The following is a 21,142-nucleotide window of genomic DNA, read 5'->3' as shown; positions in this document are numbered from 1 at the left end:
CACTGGGGTTACAGGCATGTTCCACCACGCCCGGCTAATTATATCTAGAAGACACATAACTCTCTTGTCTGTCATCTGTCATCTATTTACCGATCAATCACCTGTCATCTAGCTGCCAATCATCTATCATCCATCAGTCATCTATCTATCTATAGGCATGTTGCAGAAAAGATGGAAGATGTAGACAGCTCTCAAGAAGGACTGGAAGTGCCCCGAGGAGCCTCTCCTGGGCTGTGCGTGGTCTTCTGTGTGCCTCCCTGACCTCTGGCTTGCTGGGCACTCGTGGCCAGCCGTAGGTCTCACACGCCCTTATGTCATTTCTTCACGAGTCCCTGTCCTGTGACCAGCTCCTTGGGTGTTTCTGGTCTGAGCTCCTCCTGAGGTTGCATGGCCGCCTTGGGCTGTACAGAGGGTCCCCGAGGGAGCAGAGGACCTCTTCATTCTGGGGCTCTGTGCTGCTGGCAGGGAGCTGCTGTGGGGGTCACCACTGGGCTTCAGTCAGGGGCAGGAGGAGGAGAGGAGGCCCCTGGCTGCTCAGGCCTGTGGTGACGTGTTTCCTGGGTCACCAGGTCCTGTAGCAGAACCCCGCAGACAGCTGTTTCCTCAGGGTTCTGGGGTCACGAGGGCCTGATTTCTGGCTTCTGGTGAAGAGTGGGACTCTCTGAGGCTCCTTCGTGGGCGCTGATCCCTCCCGAAGGCCCTACCTGCTCACGCTGCCATCTTGGGGGCAGGGATCTCAGCACCCTCCTGGGGACGCATTTGGACCCTCAGCTTCCGTGTCTGAGTCAGAGAAGAGCAGGTTTCTCTGAGGTCCTGGGGCCACATGGCTGGAGTACTTATAGCCCCTCCTCTTCACTCACCGGGGCCAGCTGCGTCCCCCCCATGCGTGTCCAGCCGGGTCCTCCGATGGTGACCCTCTTTGGATATAGGGTCTTTGGCCTCCATAACCTTCCTGATGAAATCCAGGAAGGCTGCCTGGGTCAGGGTGAGTCCCAACCCCAGGACAGTGTCCTCCCAAGAAGAGGGGACTCTTCTTGAGACAGCTCTCCAGAGGACTGGAAGGGGCCCGAGGAGCCTCTCCTGGGCTGTGCATGGTCTTCTGGACCCAGGAGCCAGAGCAGAGTGGTGGAGTGGTGAACCCCTGAGTGGGAAAAGGCAGGCAGAACCTCCCCAGAGCCTCAGGGAGCGGAGCCGGTGGCCCTCTCACCTCAGATGTGGCTTCCCTTGAGGGTGCTGTGGTCCTGTGTTGAAGCCGCCCTAGAAGTTACGCCACGGTTTCCTCTCTGGCTGTGCTCCCACAGGGACCTCCAGATGTCTGCCGAGCTGCGGGCCTTGTGCTGGCCAGAGCCACTGTGCTCCTCCCCTGCCCAGGGCTGGGTCCGGCCATGGCTGCCAGGCAGGTGGCTTGGCCCGAGGCCATCTGGGACCACCACAGGGTGCTGACCTCTTGAGCAGAGCAACCGGGCCAGGCCAGGCAGGTTTGGGGAGTGCGGCCGCCTCATGGGGCCCAGGCTATGGAGGCCAACCCCACGGGCAGTTGGACAGGGTAGCAGCCGCTCAGAGGAAGGCCTGGCGGTGGCTGACTGCAAGGCTACAGGAAGGCCCTGTCCCTGGGGCTGGCTTCAGCAGGGGCCGACCTTCTGCAGGGTCTGTTCTGAACTCTGAGCCTAAGACCCTGGGGGAGCTTGCCCACAGGGAGCTAGTACACAGGCCCTGAGGCTGGGCCGAGGTGTCACCGTGCCATGCCCAAGGCTGCCCACTTCCTTCAAGCTCCAGGGACATCTGTGGGGACCACCCACCGGCCTGCAGCCCGCCTTTCCCACACCCTGCTACAGCACGTCTGTGCGGCCCTGTGGTCCCACTCCGCCCTCCCCTTGGTTTCCTCTTTCCAGTCCTGGTGCGCTTCCACAGAGCTACCTCCCCAGACTCAGGTTTTTTTTTTTTTTTTTTTTGAGGCAGGGTCTCCCTAAGTTGCTGAGGCTGGCCTTGAACTTGGGATCCTCCAGCCTCAGCCTCCTGAGTTGCTGGGGTTACAGATGAGCGCCATTGTATTCAGCTGAAAGGAAGGACATTGTGACACATGTTACACATGGGAAGACCTCGAGGACATTATCCTGAGTGAGATTAGCTAGCCCCAGAGACACACCCTAGGTGATTTCAATTACCCAAGCTCCCCAGGAGTCAGATCAAAGAGACAGAGAGTAGGAGGGGGTGCCAGGGCTGGGGAGAGGCCGGTGTTGCAGGGGGCTGGGGGTGCGGCATACAGCGTCTGAAAGTGCTTGCCGCCCCTGGTGCGCACTGTGCCTGGTCAGGGCTCTCACCATAAGAGTTGGGGACCCGCACAGTCCCTGGGGCACAGTGCACTGCCTTGTTCAGCGTCTTCTGACTGGTTCAGGCCGTTTCTAGGCCTTCCCCCAGCAAACAAAGCTGCAGTGAATGTCCAGAGCACGGTTCCTCCCAGACAGAGCCTCGAGTTCCCCAGGGTGGATTCCCAAATGTGCAGGGGCCGGCAGAGGCTGCCAAGGCTTCATTGTAGTCGACGATTCCTTCTCCAGCGGGAAGCGAGGGTGCTCGTGAGTGTGCACACCCACTGCATGACAGCCTCCTGTGTCTCCCAACGTGAATGTGCTGAGGGCCCATTGGCACCCCCCGCACTGGGGGCAAAGGTGGAAGGTAGAGGTCAGGGCCACCAGCGTCTTGGCCTCCCCTCTGTCCCATCGATTCCCTCCTTCCTTGCTGGACAGTTCTGTAGGCCCCATTGAGAACACTGAATTGGAGCAGGGCAGGTGAGTGGGGGCCTTCCCAGGTGGCATCTGCAGAGGAGAAGAGAAGGAAAACAACCAACTCTTCTGTGGAGGGGTCATCTTCTTTTACCTCCAAACCTGAGACAAGTCAGGAAGGCACGGAGACTGGAGGAGGCAGAGCCCGTAGGAGGGGCATGGAAGGCTGCCTGGGGCCTCTTCCAGGATGCCCAGGACAAACGAGGCCTTCTACTGCATTTATGAAGAAGCAGAGTGGACGTGAGTCCTGGGGCGTCCATGCTGCATGACCTCTGAACTCCATAGTCTAGGGAGTGGAGTGGCCACGGGGCCCTTCAGCCTGCTGTGGGTGTGGCAGCTCTGCAGTCTGGTCTGCAGAGTCTCAGCTCAGCAATGCCTGTGGTCACCTAGGACCTCCAGTCAAAACTGCCAAAGAAAAAGCATCCTGAGCCCATGTACAAAGTCCGTGGAGACCCAAGGTGGAGAGGTCCTTTTTCAGTGCTGGGGGTGGAACCCAGGGCCTTCCCCCAGCAAACAAAGCTTCATTGAATGTCCAGAGCACGGTTCCTCCCAGACAGAGCCTCGACTTCCCCAGGGTGGATTCCCAAATGTGCAGGGGCCGGCAGAGGCTGCCGTGGAACCCGGGGCCCTGCACATGCTGGACAATTGCGCCACCCTAGCTTCGTCACTTTATTTTTGAGACAGTTTGCTAAACTGTCCGGGCTGGCCCTGAAGCAGTGATCCTCCTTCCTCAGCTTCCAGCTTGAGGTTGTGGGTGTGCGCCACGGCGCCTGGCTGAGGCGGGGATCTTAAAGCCAGATGGGAAAGTGGGCTTCAGGAAAGCATGGACTCCCACAGCAGCCTCAGGAACTGGAAAGCACTGGGGGATGCTGGAAGAGAGCTGCCCCCTAAGTCCTGCCAGGGGAAGTGCCTTGGAGAGTGAAGGCCAAGGCCAGTTCTCAGACACGGGCAGTGGCTGATGTGCAGGGGTCCTGAGCGGCTCTGGGTAGGAGCACCTGCTTCCAGACAGAGGCTCAGGCTGCTTCAGTGCGACGGCAGCAGAAGCCTCCGGTGCTCAGCCCTACGCAGGACACATAGTGGACAAGCCCTGGAGTGGAACCGTTCTGCTGAGACCCTCACGTCACCCAGGAGGGGTGGAGCTCCAGTGCACGCTGGTCAGCGCCAGGACACAGTGCTTTCTGGCAAAGCAGTGTGGCCACTAGCTGACCAAGGTGACCGACAGAGACAGGCAGGTGTGGACTTGAAGCAGACCAGGAATGAGAAGAGATGCCCGAGCTGGGAGGGCAGAGCAGGAAGTAGACGTGGGGGGCTGACGTAGACCCCACATGCCCAAACTGCCGTACCCGTGGACTGACTCATGTGCCAACTGAAGGTCCAGGTGGGGCTGGCAGAACCACACCAGAACAGCCCCAGCCCCATACCCAGCTATCCATGACCCCCAGGTGGGGACGGAAGGCAGGGCCTGGAGCATGCCCACAGTGCTCGACCACCCAGCCCCTCCCAGCCCCCAGTCAACCGCACTCCACGGGCCGCAGACACAGATGAGGCACAGAGACACATAAGGCTGGCAGCCAAGGGGAAATGATGACCAGCCACAGGACGGAAGGGGCAGTGAGGCAGGGTACTCACACCTGAGAGAGACCTTGCTGGGGACAAAGGGGATATTTCAAATGATGAACATCTTGGTTTACCAGGAAGTTACAGTGATTCTAAATGTGTCTGGACGTAATACTCTGCTTCAAAATATAAACCCAAAGTGGACAGACTCAGAGCCCAAACGGTAGGCAGCTTCTCAGTTACGACAGAAATTCTGAGACACATCTCCCTAGAATCGATGGAGCAAGCCGACAAAGCAGAGATCAGTTAAGACGGGAGACTGAAGACTCGGCCAGCTGAAGACACACAGCTGGCTGACATGCGTGCAAAGCCACAGAAGCACTGGGGCAGCCTGCGTCAGATGCCCGAGCTGTGAGGACGGCAGCACACTGGCCTGTGTAGTCTCCACGGGCTCCAGGGGATGGAATCACCTGCAGTCGAGCTGCCGTCAAAACAAAGGGAAGTCAAACAATCTTCCTGTGTTCAGAAGTCAGGAAACCACAGTCCTAAACAATGAGGGTTCAAAGGAGCTACACCCCTTCACGGTATTGACCCTGAAGAATCCAGGTCATCTTACTAGAGTGACACATGCAGACCCGTGTCTATAGCTGCACAATTCACAACAGCCAAACAATGAAGCCAGCCGAAGTGTCTGTCCGTACACGAATGACAGAGAAAATGAGGTGTAGATACACAATGGAGTTTTATTCAGCCATAAATAAAAATGAAATTATGGCATTTTCAAGAATATCAATGGAACTAGAGACCATCATATTAAGCAAAATAAGTGAAACTCAGAAGGTCACGGGTCATATATTTTCTCTCATATGTGGAAGCCAGAAAGGATAAAAAAGAAAACAAAGGTGGGGTTGCTCTCCTAAAAATCATAAGGAGATCAGTAGAGGAAAGGGACCAAAGGGCGGTGATACTGGCCAAGTTGTGTCGTATTGTGAGCAGGTGTGGATAGGAGCAACACATCCCACCATCGTCTGTGACGGTGATGCTCTGATAAAAAATGAGGGAAGAAAAGAAGCTACTGTGGAAACTGGAAACCATATTTAAATTAGTTATGTGAACATAAAGCCAACTTGTGGGATGAAGCCAAGCTGGGGAAATGTGTAGCCTCAGCATGCACATGTTGGAGAGAAGGGAGCCTGTGGTTACTGACCTCGGAGAGTTATGGAGGAAAGGTAGGAAGGACGGAGAAGTGTGCATCACAGGAAGGGGCCCACAGCTGGGGCTGCACGGCGGGCCCTTGAGGCTCATGAGAAAAGGAAGAAAACACACGTAACTCCAGAGAACCTAAAAGCTCAGTGAAGAAAACAGACAACTGATTTAAAAATGGGGAAAAAAGATGCTCACAGACCTTTCCAAAGAGGACAGGCTGCAGGCAGCTGGCCGGCCCCCTTCCTGCCACCAGAAACCTGAAATCAGCACAGCAAGGAGACACCACAGCCCCCCACGGCCGAACCCAGAGCCACATGGAGCGTGGAGCGGGGCTCTGGGAGGCCGTGGGGTGCTTGTTAACATCGAAACACACTTGCCTCAAGACCAGCGATTGTGCTCCTCCTGTTCACCCAAGCCCCTGCACCTGCCTGCTGAGGGCTGGGCAGCTGCCCAGGCCCCGTGGTCGGTGGGTGGAGAGGAGCACCGGCCGCGGCCCTCAGGCCGCAGAGCACCATCCAGCCCTGAAGAGAAGGCACCAGCAAAGACACGGAGGGAATTTAAATGCACATTTCAAGGGAAGAAAGTCACCTGCAAGGCTGCTGTGACACATGACAAAGGTACTGTGGTCACCGTGGGGGCACGGTCTGGGTAGCAAGCTGGGTCCCAGAGGATGCTCAGGACACTGGGCTGTGCATCTGTCAAGGACCATGGACAAGCCACGCTGGAGCATGTTGTCAGCCCTAGAGGGGGCGTTGCTGCAGGTGAGGGGCAGCCCAGGGACTACAGCCCCTGCCCACTTTTCCTGCAAACCTCAAACTATTTTTAGAAGTGAAATTCATCAATTTAAGAGTATAACAAAAACTCTACTAGTAAGATAAAGAAGAAAGACGTCCATATTCATACAATCTGCGGGATACAGACTTGTGCAAACGTGACCAGCCACGGGACCTGGGCTCAGGACATCCGCCCTGGAGACCCTGTGCACCCTGGTCAGAGCTGGGCCCACTCACTGTCCTGGCCCTCAGGTCCCTGCACATGGTGCCCAGATGTGTGGTCACACAGGTCTAAGTCAGCAGGCTTTGAGGGAAGCAGGCAGCCTCCTGGTGCAAGTGGGTTGCTCTCCCTAGTCGCCCAGGGCCTCTGAGGAGGGAGGAGGGAGGGAGGAGGGAGGGCCCAGGGGCTCTGGACCAGGTTCCCGTGCTGCCTTATTGCAGGGCACTGGTCCCTTCAAGCCTCGTCTGTGCTGTAGCTCTTGATTTCCCTCCTTCCTGAGACTGAGCCCACCCCAGGCAGGGAGGCACTCCTTCACCTCTTGGTGGATGTGGGGTCACCTCTGCCACCTGACTTCGGGGAATGGCACTGCTAAGCACCTGGGAACCGCATTCTTTCTTTGTCTGAAGGATATTCTACTAGGCAACCACTGGTTTTTGAAATTAGATTGCAGTAAAGCATAAGAATTAGAAGTGATCCTGCTGTGTGACATAGGGTGGTGATGATGACACCCCTGTTCCTGGGCTGCAGCCCTTCCAGCCTTGCCTCTGGGCTGGGTGTTGTGAGAATGACAGCACAGGATTCCCCACCAGTGAGTGGGCAGCCCGACTGGGTCAGCGGGTGCAGGCATGAACCACTGTTCACAACCAAGGGGCTGCGGGGCCTCAACTGCCCCGGGAGCACCCGCCACACCTCGAACTTCCAGAAACTCTGGGTGCAAATGGTGGAAGGGTCCACCCACATTGGATCACTGACCCCTGGAGCTAAGTGCTGCCCCTGACCCGTGTGGGCAGTTGAACTTAAGGTCGTTCGTGTGAATTTCCAGGGACACCAAATAAAACACAGACACACTTTACCTTAAAACAAGCTTCTCAGCCCCCCAAATGGGAGAGCAAGAGAAAGTCACGAGAGGCTGGCAAGAGAGAGCAAGCATGTTTGGAGGTGGGCTTTAATTGGGGGGACCCTTGTTCTTAGAAAGTTCTATCCAAAAAAGGCAGAAGGGGCAGGGTTATGAGGGACAGGGGAGTGTGATTCAACCCCAGGGGTGAGACTTACATCTGAAGACACACCTTTCATTTCCTGAGCTGGGACAATGTCCAAGTCACCACAAAATGGAGTGACTGGTCAGAGTCTCCTGCTTCAGAACTGGAAGGCAGGGGTCATTCAGAGTGGCTCCCCACAGCTGAGACCCCCAGGGCCCACCCACCTCACATCCTGAGAGCCCCCAAGTGCCTTGGAGGTTCCAGGTCACCCGCTCTGTCTCCTGCTGCCCCAGGGAGGGCCTTCAGGCCTCTGCAGGTCCTCCTGCCTGGAGACTTGGTTGTCCCCTGGACCCTAAAGGGCAGGACCTCAGGCTCCCAGGAGGGACTGAGACAGCGTCCTTCATGAAGGGCCTCAAGGTGGGACTTGAGGACTAGGGCACAGGAGAGGCAGGTGCAGGGCACTGGGAGCCGGGTCCAGGAGCCTGGGGCCATCTCTCTGTTGCTCTGGGGACCACCCTCTGGGGTCAGCCCCAGCTTGCTCCCAAGAACCCAGGACTGGATGCGGAGCCCTGGGACCAGCTCCACAGGGACCCCTGGAGCCGCAGCCTCTGCGGGTGCACAGGGAGGACCCAAAGGACAAGCATGGGCGGGGGGCACAGCTCAGCCAGGGCTGTGACACACGCCCCGGGGCAGAGCGCGGCATGGAAACAATGAGAACACAGCTCTCCGTGGCCCTTTACGGGAAGGCAAGGCGGGTGGGAAGTGCTGACGACTGCTCTCAGTTCTTATCTGAGCCTGCTGTCACCACAAGCGGCCCCGCTGCCAACTGCACCCAGGCAGGCTGCCTGGCCTGCCCTCCCTCCCTGGGTCTTGTTTTAAACTGGTGCCTGGTGATTACATGGTGTAGCGGCCCCACGAGGCGTGTCCACGCAGAACCTGCTGGAGCCATCTCATTCGCAGCGCCCCCCCCGCCCCTTCCTCTCCCTCTGCCTCCCTTGTTCTCATGAGACTGTTTTCCCCTTCTCCTTTTTTCTCTCCGGCTCCCACATCTGACCCTTGACTCCAACCAAGCTCTTTGAACAGAGTTTATTAGTCAGTTTGATTTTGGTGTTTTCGATGCTCACATTGGCACGTCATCTTGACATGACTCTGACTCTTCCTTGCTTTGGGGGACAGTGAACTGTCACTCTTCTCCTGCTCTCTGCTGAGCCAGGGGCTCCTCAGACCACAGTGATGGGCTGCCCCAGCGGGAGACGACTCCGGCCAGCTTGGGGTGGTCTCTTGGTGGCAGGGCCAGCTGTGGTCCCCGGTGCAGTTCTCATTCCCCAGGTTGCCCATCCCTGGAGGTGTTTCCACAGGGACCCCTGGGAAAGGGGTCTTCTAGACTGCCAGGCAGGACCCCACCCTCCCAGGCTGGGTCTTCCCTCCTGACATCTGAGGCTGTGCCCTGCTCCTCGCATCCAGATCTTGCCCAGCAACTCACTGCTGTGTCTGTTTGCTTTGCAGGGCTGGAGGACAGTGCTGGCCCTGTCATGTCTGTGTCCAGCTTCTCCTGTCACACTGTCCACAAATGTGCCAGAGCAGTTTCTGAGGCTAATCTCCCATCCCAGAGCCCCGGCACTTGCTGGACACTCCGTCTTGCCAGGTCTCCAGAGCCACAGACCTCCTGGCCTGTCCTGGATGTGGTCCCAATGGGCCTCAAGCAGATGGGACCCAGGGCAGTGGGCTCAGGAGGAGCTTCAAGGGCTGAGTGGTGGGCAGTAGCAGCACCTGAGGAGCTGGGCCAGGTCCACTGCCCCATGCCAGGAGTGGGTGGGGAGGGGCATCTGCCAGGTCCCTGGTCATGAGCCAGGACCCCAGTGTGGAGTAGGAATTGCCTTCCCTGGGCTGGTTTTCTCCACTCTGGCGGGAGGCACATCTGCATCCTGGCCAAGGCACCCCGGCCCCTCTCATGGCCTGGTGTTGTCCACCTATTCTGCAGCAACCTACCCTGGGGACATGCCCAGGAAGGGGTCATGGGGCCTGAGAAGGACTGACAGGCCCAGGGGACACTGCTGCCCACTGGGGACCTGGGAAGGGCCTGCGGGTGAGGAGTGGGTGGGTTCCCCACTGCAGTTGGAGGTTTTCACAGCTGGGGAGCTGTGTGAGCAGAGACGAGGGTCAGGAAGGCTGCTGTGTTTTTGGCACTTTCTCGAGTCAGGCCTCGGGAGGGCCAGCACCTGCCTCCACCTCAAGCCTCAGCCCAGCCCCTCGACCTGTCCGCCTTCCCGCAGCTCCGTGAGCAGGACAGGAGGCCCCAGGCTTCTGTCATTATTTAATAGAATACAAGAGAGCCCAAGTCCTGACTGCAGAGGTAGCCCTGGTCAGTCCAGGCCCTAGCTGCCCTGTCCTGGATGGCATAAGAGTAGGGGCACCCAGCACAGGGAATACTTGACCACCTGGCCCACCCTTGGTGGGAGCCCGGCCAAGATCCGCTGAAAGTAAACACTGTGACTGAGAGCCAAGGAGAACTGGACTTCCTGGAGAGGACACACGGGGACCCGGGGTGCCCGTGCCACTGCCCCACTCCTCCTGCCTAGGATGGCCATGGCTGGGAGGGGCCCTTGCTGGTCTGGCTGACATGGGACCCAGTCCTCCAGGTGAGCAGGGAGGGTGCTGCAGGGCCCTGGGGCAGGTGGCCTCTGGCTCTGCCCTCTCCCCCACTGCCTCAGCCAGCTGGAGGACAGTCCGAGGTGCTGCTTGGACCTGCATGAGGTGGGAGGGTCCCTGCAGAGGGTCCGATGGGTGGGAGCCCTGTGCCCCCACCCTGCTGGCTGTAGGCGCTCTCTTCTGGCTTTGCTGAGACTCCATTAAGCCCCACGAGCATGTGGCCCCGGGCCATCTGTGGACTGCCCCTCCGTGGCAGCCTGAGGGCTGTGTCCACTGTGTGCCTGGACATCCTTGCTGTGAGGTGCCTCCCAGAGCCTGCCCCTCAGCATTCTGCAACCAGGCCCCAGCTTTAGGCTTGGGGCTCCCTGGGAGGCTGTGGGGGCCACGGTGACTGGAACAGCAGGATTCGGAAGAGCTGGGCCCAGGCCAGCTATCTCACAAGGCCTGCAGCCATGGCCATGTCCAGCACTCCACATCGGGAGACGGTGGGCTGCCGCTGCCAGCTCATGCAGAGCATGGAGAGGAGCATGCATCCATGGGTCCTGGGCAAGGCTGGCACGGGGTGCTTGGTGGTCACCACCCAGGTGGCTTGGCCCCTGAGAGGCCCCGGCTGCTCTGCCTCTTCCTCAGGGAGGAGCTGGCCCTGGGTTCTTGGCAGGAGGTTGGCAGGATGCCAGTGGTCACAGGGGCCAAGAGCAGTGTCCATCCTCAGGCCTCAAAGGCTGGGGACCCTGGGGGCTGTCTGCTGAGCCCCTGCGGCCTGGGGATGAAGGGAAGACAATGGTGGCATATTCGGTGTGTATGCAGGAGGCAGGGGGCTCAGGGGTGGGGGTTCTCTCTCGCCACTGGAAGTCCAGCTCCCCGTAGTCCAGGGTGGAGACCGGCACTTCTGAAGCCTCCTCCTTAATAGAGAGAGGGAAGGAGAAGTTGGCAACCTCGGAGAGGGTCCTGCACCCCAGAACCCAGACCTGGGCTTCAAGGCCATCCCCCATCGCCCCTGCGTGGCCTGAGAGGCAGCCCCTCTTCTATGGCTGTTTCCCCTTGTCAACTGTCCCTGGCACTCCTGTAGACCCAGGGTTCCAAACTGTGGTTTCTAGCTCTCTTCTGTCCAGAAGAGGGTAAGCAATGCCTCACCCACACCGCAGCTCATAGGCAGGCACACCTGTGGGCTGCGGAGCTCGAGGGTGTGGCTCTGGGCACCTGGGAGAAATGGCCCTGTAGGCCCACAGACACCAGCCCCTCTGCCTGGCCAAGCCCTGAGGCAGAGTGTTGGTCACTCGGGTAGGGGACCCAGACTCACCAAGGGCTGCTCTTTACTTCTGGCTCCTCCAGCCTCTGCAGGGAAACACATTCTGAATCAAGGGGCAGACGCAGGCTGTCCTCCCAGGAGAGGGCCTTAGTCGGGGTCCCTACCTGGGGCTTCCTCGCCTGCCTGGGGTTTTTCAGACCCTGAGGGGGTGTCCAGGGAAGGGTGCCATGACTTCCTCCCTGGGCAGGGACGGGCCTGCCTCTGCCTCCCACTGGTGCACGGTGACAGAGACGCTGCAGTGGCCCTCCACGTGGCAGAGATGCTGTGTATGGCCCTGGCTGCCCAGAGGGGCACACAGCACACCCTGAAGCACGAGGAGGAGGGAGCTGGGCACCAGAGCCTCCGGAGACAGTGAAAGCCCAGGGACCTGGCCGCTCTGAAGGGGACGTGGGGCTCTGTTCAGGCTGCAGGGCAGCATCGCGTCACTGGCACTCTAAGAAGCTCGTCCAGGACAACTGGAGGTGGCTGGTGAAGGGCTGGGACTGCAGCACTGACTCGGATCCCTCCCTCCAGCCCGAGAGGCCTGTCGTCATCAGTGACTCAGCGAGGATGGGCTGTGTGCACTGTGGTGACCACAGGCCCCCACTGTGGTCAGGGTGTAGTGTGGGCAGAGCAGCGGGAGGCCTGGCAGAAGCTGGGGCTCTGCTTCTGCAGGACAGTGGCAGGGCTGTGACAGGCCTTACCTGGCAAGGCTGTGGAACAGGTGGTGGCCAGGACCCAGGCCAGCAGCAGCAGCACTGGGACACCCACCAGGACGCTCGTGACACCAACCACCAGGCCTGGAAGCTGGCCTGCTGGCCTGGGCGAGGGGCGGGGATGTGCTGGGAGGGGCTCCAGTGTCGGGGACTCTAGGACCCTGTCTGGAGGGCCAGAGGGACAGGGGTCAAGGTCAACCATATTGTGTCCCCCAGGCCTTCAGGGGGACCATTACCCTCTTCAAAGTCTGAGGAATGTCTCCTCAGATCCATGGAGACAGGCCATGGTCCTGGCCTGACCTTGGGAGGGCTTCCGAGCACAGCCCACTCTGGGGGCACCTGGCACCCCTCAGAGGCACACGGGGCTGGGGGCTTCCAGAGGGCCCTTGGGGTGTCAGGTCCCGCAGAGCCCTTGACTGAGCCGGGGGGGGGGGTCCCTGGACAGGAGGTGCTGCCCACCCTGGCCGTGCCTGGTCTTCACCTGTCACCCTGAGCTCTGCAGCTGTAGTCTCCTGGATCTGCACCTTGGAGGACAGGGAGATGGCCCCGCAGAGGTAGAGGCCACTGTCACTGCGCTGTGCGGAGATGACGCTCACGTGGAAGTCGAGCCTGCTGGGCAGCTGAGTGACTCGGAAGCGGGGGTCCCTGCCAGGCTCACTGAGGCCACTGCGGAAAGAGGCCAGCTTGATGTTCTGCTTGCTGGGGCTCAAGCGGTACCAGTTCAGCACCAGGTGCTCCGACCAGTTGGAGAAGCTGCACGTGAAGGTGGCGTTCGCTCCTTCCTGCACAGTGAGCTGAGCTGGGGAGCAGCTAAAGAGGCTTGAGGGCCTGTTGGAGGACTCTGAGATGGACGGAAAAGAAGCAGCATGAGGAAAGGGCCTGGGGCAGCCCACGTGACCCTCCCCTGACACGTCCTGGGACAGGAGTGGCTCTCACAGGCTTCCCTGGCTAGAGTCCCTCGGCAGTGCCCTTGCCCACCTTCCTCCAGCCTCTCCTGGAGCCCTGGGGACCAGACGCTCACCTCTACACAGGGCTTTCCTTTGACTTTCTTCTGAGACCTGAGACTAGGGCTGGGGTCCAATATTCTGGCTCTGAACCAGGTTCCCCTAGAGACCCTGGCCCTCCTTCCCTGGACTCCAGGTTGCCAGTCCCCCAGAGAGGGCTGAGCTGGGGCTCAGGTGGCCTGGCCTGGCCCTGGATAGGGTCACAGGGATGCTGAGCTGATGGGGAGGGACCTCTCATGGAGAACCCAGCCCTGGAGGAACGGGGCTCCTTGGCAGGTTTGGTTCTGATCTGTGCCCTGGCCCAGAGACCATCTGGCATGGACAGTGCTGCCCTGGGCAGTGGGCAGGGTGGGGGCCCACATGTCCCAGCCAGACCCTGGGACTGGAGATCACAGCAAGGGGCCCCCAGAGACCAGTTGGGCCACTGTGCTCAGATGAATCGAAGGGGAGGCCCCAGGGCTGGGCTCCCCGCGCTCACGGGCATGTCTCTGCCAGGGCCCTGTGGGGACACTCCACACAGCACACCCGGGGGAGGCCCTCTGAGAGGTGGGCAGGCTCTAGGAGGTGGTGCCCATGACCTCCCATCCACAGTGGGAAGGTGAGGCACAGGCCTAAACCTGGTGCAGACCCATGAGGCTACGCCCGCGCACAGCGAAGGACCCTGCCACGCACACACCTCAGGGCGCTGCCCAGCCTCAAGGCCAGCTCTGGGACCAGGCCGTGAGGACACCCTCCCACACTTTCTCAGTTTGCATCCTCTGCTGCTGTCCTGCTCACATGCCAGCTTCACCCCAGGTGCCCGCTGCACAGCGGCAGAGTGAGGCTGCCGGGGCCACGGTCCCTCTGTTCCAGGGACAGGAAGGCCTCTGAGATGACGGGCTCACGGTGGCCGTGGCGCCAAGGAGGAAGAGGGCCAGGCATCGGTGGCGAGGCGACATGAGCCCCCTGGCACAAGGTGGACAGTGCCTGGAGTCGGGGTCTTTGAAGGGCCTGTGGTGGCCGACCTGCTGGGTAGGGCGCCTCCTCCCCACCCCAGGGCAGGCTGGTGCACCACTGCTCCCTTGCTGCCCACGAGCCATGGATGGTGAGGGCCCCGGAGGCCCAGTAAGGTGCAACTGAACATGAGGTGGGCAGACTCAAGAACTGAGCTAGGGGCCTCCCAGGGCCTGCACAGAAGTGTCGAGGCTGCGCCCAGGAGGCCCTGGTGGGCTGTGGTGCAGGTCTATGGCTCTGTGAGGCCAGGAGCAGCAGGGGAACGAGGAGGTCGAGGGGACTGGAACTGCCAGGCCAGAGCTGGGATGGCCTGTCCCGGCGGGCTTCCTTCTCAACAGGGTGACGCCCACTCTTTTGCTCATCAGGGTGACACCACAGCCATGGTGAGCCCTTTTCTCTGTGACCCTGTGTCCAAGTCACACATAGCAGCTGGGCACGCAGGCGCTTGGTGGTATCAACACGCACCTTCTTCTTGCTTTGGATCAAGAAAGACATGAAACTTCAAAGAAAACCTTAAATAAACATTTACAGTTGGACTTAAGAGTCTGTGGATTCTACCTGCTGGGACACCAGATCTGGGTGTGCTGGTGCTGCTGCCAGGGCTCCATGTCACGCTGCTCCGGGTCAGGGGCCCCTCTTCATTCCACCCAGTGTGGCCACTCTGTGGCCTTCTTCCGGGTCCACAAAAATGGGGTACCCTACCCGGCTCCCCGAATCCATGGCCACACCCAGGCCCAAACACCAAAGCTTCCAAACAGATTCTCATGCCATCTTGCAGAAAAGCCCTGGGCCAGGCCAGGGGACCTCAATCTCGGGAGCCTGTCCTGTCCCGTGCAGCTCCACCAGGCGCCTGTGGCCTGTTCCCTGTTGGCCTGGACGGCCCAGGCCTGTGGGTACACCCTTGCTCTCAAGGCTGGCTCTGGTCGGCCCAGGTAAGACCCAGTAGGATGGTGCTGGTGGGCTCCAGGACCGTTCCTCACCTTCCCTCACCTGCTGCTGCACCTGAATGTGTGACAATTGAGACACCTGCCTGTCTGCTGTCCTCCCTCTCACAGGGGACTGTGATTGCCTGGGCCTATCCTGGGGTCTCTGCCCTGGCCCAGTCTGGGTGACCTGCCTGGTTCTGTCCACATCTTGCCAGGGTGGTCGCTGCCCACTCTTGACCACCCCAGCACATGCCGACCACACTGGGATGCCTGTCCCAATCTGGCTGAGAGGTGCCAGCAGGGCAGGGAGGGCCCTCTCACAGACATCACCCTCACTGTGGGCCAGGCCCGGGAGGCACTGCCCCTGGGGAAGGGCTGCCCTGCTGTCCTGCTGCTGCTCTGGGCTGCTTGACCAGGGGACTGGTGAAGCAGTGCTGTGGTGTGATGGTCAGGGGCTCGAGATGGCTGGCCAGGGCACAGGAGCACAGAGGGGACCCCTGCCAGGCATTTGGCCCACCCAAACGGAGGAAGGTGACCCTGTACGTAAAGGGCCCAAGAGGGCCCTGGAATGGCTGGGCACAGGCTGGGCCTTGCTGGGACATCATGGAATTCATCTGACCACAGGGACAGGCCCTGGTGAAGGAAGTGGGGGAGGGGCTGAAGCCCTGGGCAGCCCTCTGGAGGTCCCTCTCATGCTGGGCTGTCTTGCCTGGGGATGGGCAGAGGGAAGGCTACACGTCCTCCTGGGGTCCATGCACAGACATATCTGGGTAGAAGCACAAGGCGTGTTTTAAAAATGTCTGAGTGACCAGCTGTGGGGCTGAGGTCAAGGTGCTGTGCCCCAGGACTTCCGGCTTTTCTACACTGTCCTCCCAAACGCCCTTACTTGTGTGATCCAGGATCTCAATGTCGCCTCTCTGCAAAAACTGCCGTCGAAGCTGCCCTTCACTCTGCAACCTCGTGGCATAGAGGGGCCTCTGGCCTTTCTCTGAATCACTCCCCCCCTCATGGACCTCCAGCTAGGCCCTGGGTACCCAAGGCTCGCTGGGAATGTCCTCTGGGGACCCACGGAGAAAGCCACCTGGTTCAGCCCCTCTGCCCACCTGCCTGGGCAAGGGGTCTAGGACAGGGGAGGGGGTTGTCGAGCACCCCAGGGTGCCCAGCAGGGACGGTGTCCCTCAGCTGGTCCAGCCCTGCCCCACCTACCCAGGGCTTCCACCTCAGGTCCACGGAGGGTTCAATGTTTGTCCCAGAATTCAGGTGTCAGAACCCCGTCCCCACAGTCACATACTAGAGGCATCTGGAGGGGACCGACAGGGCTGTGGGGCTTGGAGGCCCCACCAAGGAGGCCAAAACCTCGCTCCTGACTCAGGCAGGACTCACGTGGGTGCTGAGAGCACTGTCAAGTGAGTCAAGGGTCCCCAGCACCCCCACAGGCTCTTATCCACCCTGGGGAAAGAAGTGCCCTCACCCTGTGCCCAGGGTGGGATCCCTCAAGGCAGCCACCATGCTCCTGGGCAGCATGGAGCCGCTCGGGCAGATCTCAGCGGCCACAGCGACCCACACCGGGCTCTCTGGCACAATGCTTGCCCGTACCCGACTCCGAGAACACAAGAGCCAACAGACAGAAATGCAGCGGAGAACCCAGCTGGGACGTGACACCTGCGGAGCCCTTACGCTGCCCCATTCAGGGGACAGCAGCGCACCACATGGGCCCTGGGAAAAGGAGCATGAGTCAGGGTGCTCCTGGGCTGCTTCTGGTGAGGGTGCTGGGTGGAGGGGGTCCCCAGAGGGCCTGGCTGGGTACCTGGAGTGAGGCACCCCGGAGGTTGAAACCCTGGCAGTAAGCTGAGTGGCAGGGAGCTGCGGGTGGTCTGTCCCTGAACTCACGCCTGGGGTCCTATGCTAAGGTCACCACAGAAGGCACCCTTACCAAGAATAGGGTGGCTGGCACAACTGGCCAGGAGGAGGTCATTTTGGAGTCGGGCAGGCCCTCAACCCGTAGCATTGGGGAGCTGGCAGAACAGAAGACATGGACAGACTCACACAGGATGAATGCAGAGCTCAGGAGATGCTTCCGGAGCCCGAGATGCCAGAGGCGGCTGGCCAGTCCACAGGCTGGAGGGAGGTCCCCCTGGAACGGCCAGAGGGTGCCTGCCTGTCTCGCAGCCCCAGCAGCCTGGCCGACCAACACAGAGGTAGCACTGCGGTCAGCAGGCCATGGGCTGGCGTCGCTACTGTGCTTCAACTTTTCCCTATGGTATTTTCCCTAATCACAGGTAGGCAAAAATCAACAAATCTGACTTTAAAACATGCCACTGGCTGTGTGGTACCTTGATGGTGGAGCACGGGCCCAGCGTGGATGAAGCCCTGGGTTCCATCACCAGCCCCACCAAAACCAAACAAAATCCCTTAACCCAAAAATGTGCTCTGGGTTGGGCTGGGCACTTTTCACAGATGGTATGGTGAGTCTCGTGGCTGACAGGCAAGCACTAAGTCCTCGAGCTGAAGGGGCGAGAAGCAGAGAGGCTCTGGCCTGCCACCGTCACAAGGTCACCACTAAGCAGGAGCCGTCACCTAAGTGTCCCACTTCAGGGCTAAGTCCTAGTGGCTGTTACTCCCCAGGAGTCTGGGGTACCATGAACATGAGTGAGACCCATGCAGAAGGTGCAGGACCACCCATGAGAATGACCAGGATGAACGATGTGAGTCTGTTGGGGACAACGGAAGTCCCAGGCATCCAGGGGCCCTCAGGTCTGGCAAAGGGTGAGCAGGACACTGCCTTGATGAAGTTTACGGTGCTGAGGGTTACTGGTGGGGAAACTGAGGCACAGCACCTTTGAGAATCTTGCCCAGGCACAAGCCAGTGTCTGGAGGCAGAGATGACCTCCCCTTTCTCAGTGTGGGGTGCAGGCAAGCTCTGGCACAGACCTTTTGTGTGGGGCCATGGGCTGACTCACAGCCACCCTATACCCCTCAGTTCTCTTTCCTCAGACCAGGCACAGCCCTCTGCCAGGCTCCCACAACAAGGCCCCCCTTCTAGCCACAGGCCCTTGGCCACCATCTCCAGGTCTGCTTCCTCCATGGAGGCCTGAGAGCAACCCATGGGTCTTCTCAGAGAGGCCAGCTCTGAGTGCGGAGGCAGGCCCTTGCTGAGGACCCAGCCACAGCCAGGCCTGAGAGAGGGGCCTTTGGGCATGAGGAATGTTAGGGTGGCCCAGGACCTGTCCCTTGTCTGGGTCCGGCAAGGTCAGAGGGTCATCCTGGCCCTGGAGCTGGGAGCCCCCTTCTCAAGATGCCGGCCTGGGCCTGGGCATTCAAAGGGATGGAGATGTGCGGCACAGAAGAGTCAAGGGCACGGGCAGCCCAGGGAGGGGCTTCCTCCACTGTGGGCAGGAAGACCAGGGGCTCCCCTGTATGGGGCTCAGTGCCAGGGTGCTGGACCCCAGGACTCCAGCCTCCCCAGAGCTCATGGTGGTCACTAGAGCCCCTGCTGGCAAGCACCCTGGAGTCTGTCCAGAGACCCAGGGGGCTACCTCCTGGGCCCACGAGGGGCTGGAGGACAGATGGCCAGTATACAGGACAGTTAAAACATCAGCACCCCATCTGTGCTCTGTCCCAGCGGGGCTGCCCCATCCACACCCAGGCCTGGCAGACTCGACACACAGGGCCCTGGTGCCAAGGCCTGGGGCTCTGGCCAGACTGACCATGTTCTGCAGAGAAGGTGCTGGCTGGCATCCCACACCCAAGACAGCTTACACGGCACAAGAGTTGTGCCTGCCAGAGAGCAAGGAGGGCAGAATTGGAGGCCAGAGTAGGAGCCTCACCTGCCAAACACAGCCCCCCCCCACCTGCCCCACCCAAGCACCCTTTCCCACCACAGCGCCCGAGGGTGCCAGTCCCTCTGAACCAGCCCCAGCCCTGATCCCATGTCTCGGGGCCCCATTACCTAGGAGCCATCCTGGCCTCCAGCCCAGCTGCAGCACCGCCCAGGCCAGCAACCAGGTCACCCACCGGCCCTGCATGCCCAGAGAGCCTGCCCGCGCCTCGCACCAACTGCCGAGGCCTCCATAGTGGCTCCGTCAGAGATGGCAGGAAAGGAAACCGACCTGGGTCAGTAGGAGGGAGGGGACCTGCCCTCGGCCCCCGCCCCCTCTTCCTCCACTTCCACGTGGGCGGGGAGAGCCTGGGGCGCGGGGAGAGCAGGAGTGGGGGAGGAGGGCCGGCGGGGGAGGGAAAGAAGTGGGGGAGGGGACCTAGAGGAGGGGAGGACAGATGGGGCGGGGGAGGGAGACCGACCGACTGGAGGGCAGGGGGCGCGGAAAGGGCGGGTGGGAGCCGAGGGGAGAGGGGCGGGCGGGGCGAGCCGGGGAGGGGGAGGGGGAGGGAGGGGGAGGCGGGGGCTTGGGGGCTCCGGCCGGGCGGGGTCCTGTGTGCGGGCCGTCTGGCCGGCCTCTGGGAAGTGGTTTGCTGGTTTCGTGGCGCGCTGCTCCGAGCATCCCGTCGAGCAGTGGAAAACAGGAAAACACACACACAAAACTGCTGATATTAGCGATGACACGTGGGTCTCACCAGCCCGAAATAACCCGCCGCTGGAAACCGCCTGGCAGCGCGCCCCGGCGGCGAGGGCGAGCGGGCGGTGGAAAGAGCGCGTCAGGGAGCCGCGGCGCCGCGGGGCGGGAGGGCCCCGGCCGCACCTGCGGGGCGCGCAGCGGGGCGGGGGCGGGCCGGGCCAGGCGCCCGACGGAAACCTCCCAGTCTCGGTTCCACCGTCTGTTCCGTCTTGAGTCTCGGTCGGACGGCGGCGTTGGAGGCTTCCAGTGGACCCTGAGGCCCCCGCCTCTGCAGGACAGAGCTGACCAGAGTGCTGGGTGCACCTGGGCAGCGGGCGGGATGCTCTGGCGTGGGAGATGTCGCCCCTCCTTGGGGTCTCCTCACCACCCCAGGCGCTGCCCTTGATTCTGTCTGCAAGTGCTTGGGCACCTCTCCACCGGGAGAGGACCCTACCCTCTCCCCTTTCTTTCCTTCACTTCTCTTTCCCATCCTCTCCCTTTTCTCCTCTTCCTCTCAGCTACTTGACCCTGCGTCTGTCCTGCTCCTAAGGAGGGGTAGGGGCCATAACCTGACAGGGGGACCTGCTTGGTCCCCCATGCAACCATTTCCTGGAGCCCCCAGTGGACACAGAGATGATGCCTGGGGATGCTGGGGTCCTGGAGCCTGAGGGCCAGGGCCTGGAGGCAGGCAGAGCAGGTATAAGGAGCTGGCAGACCTGGACCCAGAGCCTCCCAGACCACACCCACAGCCTCCGACCAAAACCCTCCCCCAAACACAGCCCTCAATATCCACTACCCCACAATACGTCCCTCCTCCATCACACTGTCTCCTGAGCATGGGGGCCAGCAGCCTTGTCCCCCTGTGCTGATCTCTTCCCACTCTTCCTGGGAGGGATAACCCAGCCATCTTCTTCTGGCCACACTTCCCTGTTCTATCCTGTTTTTGAAACATTTCACATGCCTTGGCTGGGTGTTGGGTGGAGACACAGTCTGAGGCAGTCGAAGGGGTCTTTAGAGCAAGTTTTGTGTTTTGGTTGAGGACAACTGAGGCAGTTGTAGGAAATGGTACACTGGAATTACTGGTGAGTTCTGACTCTGAGAAGCTTAGATGCAGCGCAGGTGCAGGGAGCTGACTGGTGAGCCGCCCTGTCTCAGCTGGGCTGAGGGAAGCCAAAGACGGCCCTCACAAAACCCCACACCCTCCTCTTGGCCCCGGGGCTGGTTCCCATGCTGGGGTGTGCCTGCCACACAGTGTCCGTCCCTGGGGGTCCTCCAGCCACATGTCTCAGTTCTCTGGTGTGGTGTGCACCCATGATTTCCCAGTTTCCAGCCATTTCCCCACCGGACAGGGGAAATTCCTGTGATTTGAGTCAGGCTGTGGGAAATGCTGGCGGGGGTCTGAGTGGGCCCATTTTCACTTCTGCAATGTGATTGCTGGTGTCGGGGTAGCGTCTGGGTGGTGTTTCTGTTTGGTCAGTTGGGTGATGAGTTCCCTGC

The 21,142-nt window shown here is 60.6% G+C and overlaps 1 protein-coding gene across 3 annotated transcripts; it reads right to left on the bottom strand.

Annotated features, from left to right (window-relative positions):
- Positions 1-7,464: 7,464 nt before the first annotated feature.
- Pdcd1 (programmed cell death 1) lies at positions 7,465-19,345 on the bottom strand. Of its 3 annotated transcripts, none has more exons than XM_027951746.2 (6): positions 19,042-19,345; positions 12,651-13,010; positions 12,158-12,334; positions 11,579-11,778; positions 11,466-11,500; positions 7,465-11,067 (listed from the first exon to the last, which is right to left on the bottom strand). In XM_027951746.2, the coding sequence occupies exons 1-6, from the start codon at positions 19,115-19,117 to the stop codon at positions 10,881-10,883; spliced, it is 1,035 nt and encodes a 344-aa protein (XP_027807547.1). In that variant the 5' UTR covers positions 19,118-19,345; the 3' UTR covers positions 7,465-10,880. The 3 variants fall into 3 exon arrangements, with proteins under 3 accessions (XP_027807547.1, XP_027807549.1, XP_027807548.1); XM_027951748.2 differs by having other exon boundaries at positions 12,651-12,835; positions 19,042-19,121; XM_027951747.2 differs by lacking the exon at positions 11,579-11,778 and having other exon boundaries at positions 19,042-19,329.
- Positions 19,346-21,142: the final 1,797 nt, after the last annotated feature.

Source organism: Marmota flaviventris, chromosome 11, assembly GCF_047511675.1.
Source record: "Marmota flaviventris isolate mMarFla1 chromosome 11, mMarFla1.hap1, whole genome shotgun sequence".
Taxonomy (NCBI): domain Eukaryota; kingdom Metazoa; phylum Chordata; class Mammalia; order Rodentia; family Sciuridae; genus Marmota; species Marmota flaviventris.
Note: the sequence above shows the minus strand (reverse complement) of the source record. Positions and strands in the feature narration are given on the sequence as shown.

Bases quoted from the DNA above. Each gene is read 5' to 3' on its own strand.
- Pdcd1 (XM_027951746.2), bottom strand. From the start codon at position 19,117: ATGCAGGGCCGGTGGGTGACCTGGTTGCTGGCCTGGGCGGTGCTGCAG. The intron at 12,335-12,650 runs GTGAAGACCAGG...CTGGCCCTCCAG, and splicing joins TGCAGAGCTCAGGGTGACAG to ACAGGGTCCTAGAGTCCCCG. The intron at 11,779-12,157 runs GTAAGGCCTGTC...CTCGTGCTTCAG, and splicing joins CTGTTCCACAGCCTTGCCAG to GGTGTGCTGTGTGCCCCTCT.